This window comes from Colobus angolensis, unplaced genomic scaffold (genome assembly GCF_000951035.1).
Source record: "Colobus angolensis palliatus isolate OR3802 unplaced genomic scaffold, Cang.pa_1.0 Scaffold249, whole genome shotgun sequence".
In the NCBI taxonomy this organism is placed as follows: Eukaryota; Metazoa; Chordata; class Mammalia; order Primates; family Cercopithecidae; genus Colobus; species Colobus angolensis.
The window spans coordinates 1,223,481-1,228,082 of record NW_012115699.1 but is presented as its reverse complement, the minus strand read 5'-3'; the positions used below and the strand labels follow the sequence as shown (position 1 = coordinate 1,228,082).

The window sequence follows — 4,602 nt, the reverse complement described above, 5'->3', positions numbered from 1 at the left end:
AAAAAAAAAAAAAAAAATTAAGTAGCAGAAATAGCTCTGAGGCAAGGTAGCTAAAATTAGGTATTTCAAATATTTGCTTTCTTAATGAAAAAATTTAGTTAGTACACAAGTTAATCCATGACTCCTAAAAATAAATACAGACAAGTACGAGTCTTATTGCAGCAAAATAATCACTTCATACAGATTGTTGAAGAAAAAAGAACAAGCGGTGACCCTTTAAATGCTGACAATTGTTTCTGATCTCTAACATGATAAGGGGGGCAAGCCTGATATCTAGGTATGGCGAACAAGATACAAATCAAACTTCTGAATTCATCTAACTACACTGGGATCTTTATATTCTCTCCTATTTCTTTATGGCTAGCAATTTTCAGGTAGAAGTTTTAATTCCCCAAGGGAGAAAACTGAACCTCATTTCAGCAAGTTACTTTTTTCTATCCTAACAGCAAGTACGGAGAAAGAATTATCCCTACACAAACAAGAAGCAGGCATCCGTTTTATGAGGTTTTGAATTTGACATCAACATGCAAAAGACAGGCGGAAATTAATCCCCACTGAGAGAGAACTCACCTTCCAGAAAAGCAAATTCATCCACAGCTTCTATTGCATTATCTGAAACACAAGGCAAAGAGACACCTGACTAACTCCAGCCATGCTGACGTCAGAAAACAGCACAATCTACAGTGAAGGGCATGAGGCTTTGGGCAAATGAGGGCAATTATAAGATGCGTCCCTTGCTGCCTTGAGATCCGTATCTACTCTACCAGCAACTCTCATATACATTAGTTGTCTCCCTAGAAGAGTAAGAAAAGTGTAGGCAAATATCATTCAATGTAGGGGGGAGGGGGCTCCTAAAATACATCTAAATTATTTATTCGCTTTGCTCTTAAAGTTATCAGAGAAGAATGCGGCAATAGACGCAGGGCGCATGAGAACACGGTACATGAAAGCTTACACAGGTGAGGGTTACCAGCCAGACCAGAGTCAGAAATCAAATCCCCAGTTGCTAGGTGAAAAAGAATTATCTTTTTCTGGTGCAATTTGGCAGAAGGTATGAAGGGATCCAGTCCGCTTTGGCAACCCCAGACACCACACACTGCTCCACCACCCCAAGCAGAAAGCCTCTACAGGTAGGGCTTCCTGGCACTGTGGCCAACAGAAAACCATCCTGGGGAGAGACGCTGTGGCACCTCTCAGATCAGAGTGACGTCTTCTCAACCTGTGCAAGGTAAAACCAGCCCAGCCCTCCCTTCTCTGTCCCCAGACACTGGCAGTGCCACTCTACCCAAGTCTCTCCTCTGAAGAGTTTTCCTTTTTCCCTGCTGAGCGCAACAGTAGGCATCTTTTGCAATGGTCTCCACAAACAGTTCCTGTGAAGTAAAAAAGCAAAGTTTTAGTAATGGGTTCTAGCACACTGAAGAGGTGAGGGCTCTGGTTTGTGGGTGGGGGCAGAAAGGGAGAAGAAAGGCTCAGGGGCAAGAAAATGTTCTGGAAGCTAAGATTGTCCTGGACTTCACGAAGATCCACTCCGCTACCCTCTTCCCAGTATTTTCCTTCATTCACTAAAGACTCCTACAAGTTCTGTATGAGGCCCTGGAGATACAAATTAAAGTCACTCACCAACCAGGTCCTCAACAAGAGGGAGGAGTGTTAACAAAACATACAACTCGCATAGATCCCCCGCCCCTTTCCTCCGCCTTCCGGGTCCGCACCTACATCTCAAAACCCAGCCCACGCCGCCCTAAGCCCCGCCCGCGGAAGGCCCCGAGGCTCCGCCCCGCGCTCCACCTCCCCCACCCCCGCGTGCCCTCCCACTGCTGCCGCACCGCGGCTCGTGCCAGAATGAAGATGGCTTCTTGTCCAGCTAGCGTCACGTCGGGGTCCGCCTTCACCAAGGCCTTCACTCGCGCCAGAGGCAACCTCGAGAGACGAGCCCCAGGCACACTCGTTGGGGCTTGGGGCTGCAAGGCCGCTGCTTCCCCAGCAGGTCCCTCCTCCTCTCGGGGTGTCCCGCTTCCTGCCGCCGCCGCCGCCATCCCGGCCCTGAGCGTGCTGCGCGCGGCCGCTGACTGTGCGCGCGCATGCGGCGCAGGCCCTTTCCCGCGCGGGCTGGAGGCCACACCCTGTGTAGGCGCGCGACTCCGCCCCTACGCGGCAGGGCGGTGCCGGAAACCCGGTGGGCTGGGACTGAGCTCCGGCTCTTCCCTCGCGCCTGGCCACCTTTGGGCTGTCGTGCACTTGGTTGACGCTGCCGGCGACCCTCTGGCCCGTTGGGCCTGTGGAGCCCAGGCACCTCCCCTTGGTGCGTGTGCCAGGCTGGTAAGGGGAGAAATCTAGACCGGGCTCGCAAGAGAGCCTCCGTCGAAACAATGTTAATACTCCAAGGCTAAGGAGGGCACGTGTCCGAGGGAGGCCCGGCCCTGGAGGTCCCAGCATCGTGGAAGAGGATGCCAAGGAGGCAACGAAGTCTGGACCAAATTCAGTTATGGATGCTCTTGAAGGAGGAGTAGGGGTTTTGCAGGCAGATACGAAGAAATTCAGGCCAGCCAGAGGAAACAAGCAAAAGTCATGGAAGCTGGAAAGGATGAAATTGTGGTTGTGAGGCTTCCACGTTTGTTCAAAAACAGGTTGCATCACAGCTTTGGTTCTCAAATTTGACTTCAAGATCCCTTTACGGTCTTAAAGATTATTAAAGAGCCCAAGTAGCTTTTGTTTCTGTCAGTTATATCAGTACTTTATTAGAATTAAAACAAAGTTTTAAAATACTGATTTAAAATTACTAATGCGTTACAAGCTAACAACGTTTTTATGACAAGTAACTTTTTAAAAAATAAATCTAGTAAGAAAAGTCTCCAATGTCTGATTTCATGTGAGAACTGGATTCTCTAGCTGCTTCTGTTGATAACGTTAGCACTTCTCAGGTAACTGAAAAACTACTGCATCTCATTAAGAGAATGTGAATGAAAAAGACAACCTCTTAGTAGTATTAAGAAAATAATTTTGACCTCATGGACTCCTGAAAAGGGTCTCCAGAAAATTCCCACCCCCATGAATCCCCACGCCACACTTTGAGGTCTGATAGCATAGAGGAACAGTTGATATTTACAATAGGTGTAATCTAAGTCAATCATAATAATAGTGAACACTTTTGAGCATTTACTATGTGCATTATTCAAAGTGTTTTACATTTATGTAAATCATAACTTCTGTCATTTTCACAATACCCTGTATATTTTAACCTTATTTTACAAAATAAGCTTAACCTTATTATTGAAACCTTACTTGAAAACATTGAGGCGCAGAGTGGTTACTGAGTCGTCACACACGACAGAATGTGGTGAAGCCAAGATGAAGCTGAATTAAATGACATCTGAAATCACGCAATTCCAAAATCATGTAGTAAACTCTGACTGGTGTACGGGTGGAAAGGTGTGAAACATTTCTTTACCCATTTTAAGGGTCACAGCTGACACTCCTATAACACACACAAAAAAGCATAACAAATCTATTCAATCAAAGTTTTACATGACATGAGAGTCCAAAAATGCAGACCACAAGAGCTAGAGGAAACTGTCTATTTTTATGCTTAGGTTATATGAAGAGGCGATAGCTGTGTAGAAATGTGATTAGAGGCCTGGTACAATGGGTGACACCTGTAATCCCAGCACTTTGGGAGGCCAAGGCAGGAGGACCGCCTGAGCCCAGGAGTTTGGACCAGCCTGGGCAACAGATGGAGACCCTATTTCTACACACACACACACACACACATACATGCACACACATATACACATATTAATTAGCTGGGTATTGTGATCCTATAGTCCTAGCTACTTGGGAAGCTGAGGTGGGAGGGTTGCTTGAGCCCAGGAGTTCAAGGTTACAGTAAGCAATGATTGCACCACTGCACTCCAGCCTGGGCGACAGAGAGAGACCCTGTGTCTTAAAAAGAAAAAGAAATGTGATTGGACAAAAACAGAATGATAATGATCTAATGTAATAGACTGAATGGGGAAACCCAGCAAGGCCTGTCTGTTCATATTCTTTTTGGCCTCTCTGTGTAGCCTTCCTTCTGGTATTAGGGCAGGACCCTTCTGAAATGATGGTCTTCAAGGGAGAAGGCAGAAAGTAACCTTTCTAGGTTTTACGGCTTGCTTGGAGGAAGGGAAGTTCTAGTTTCTATGACCTGGCTTGGGAAAGAGGAATTCTGGTTTCCATGACTCACTGTGAAGAGTGGTGGTGTTACAGTGGGTAGCTAGTCAGACACAAACAGGGCAAGATAGGTCCCCCACACTCCACTGGGAATGTCAGACGATCATCAGGTGATGGTCGGACAGTGGTCACACCGCCTCTCTAAAATAGTAATTGCTCACAGCCAGCGCCAGGGAAAGGCAGTTTCCCTATAGATAGAAAAATCCTGAAACTTATGATCAGGAGATTCCTGATGAGATCTCAGGAGTTGGGCGAGTGGGCTCACACATGCACACTAAGAAGCAAAATGGTGGAATTTAACTGGTATGTGACCTTCTGGGGGCATTCCACCAAAAAAGGGAAGAACGCCTCAGGTGAGCATGCTTACAACTTCAATAAATACACTGCACACGC

At 46.7% G+C, this 4,602-nt stretch overlaps 1 protein-coding gene across 3 annotated transcripts in view; it reads right to left on the bottom strand.

Moving 5' to 3' along the window:
• Positions 1 to 2,066, bottom strand: part of POLE4 (polymerase (DNA-directed), epsilon 4, accessory subunit) — a 7,040-nt gene extending 4,974 nt beyond the window's left edge. For 2 of the 3 annotated variants that reach the window (XM_011946108.1, XM_011946106.1), the window contains exons 1-3: positions 1,827 to 2,066; positions 1,286 to 1,370; positions 571 to 612 (exon numbers count right to left, since the gene is read on the bottom strand). In XM_011946108.1, the coding sequence (XP_011801498.1) occupies positions 571 to 612; positions 1,286 to 1,370; positions 1,827 to 2,036 (337 nt within the window). In that variant the 5' untranslated portion in view covers positions 2,037 to 2,066. Of the gene's footprint in view, positions 1 to 570; positions 613 to 955; positions 1,007 to 1,285; positions 1,371 to 1,826 lie in introns of all 3 variants that reach the window. The other variant, XM_011946107.1, reaches the window with a different exon arrangement.
• Between the last annotated feature and the right edge of the window lie 2,536 nt (positions 2,067 to 4,602).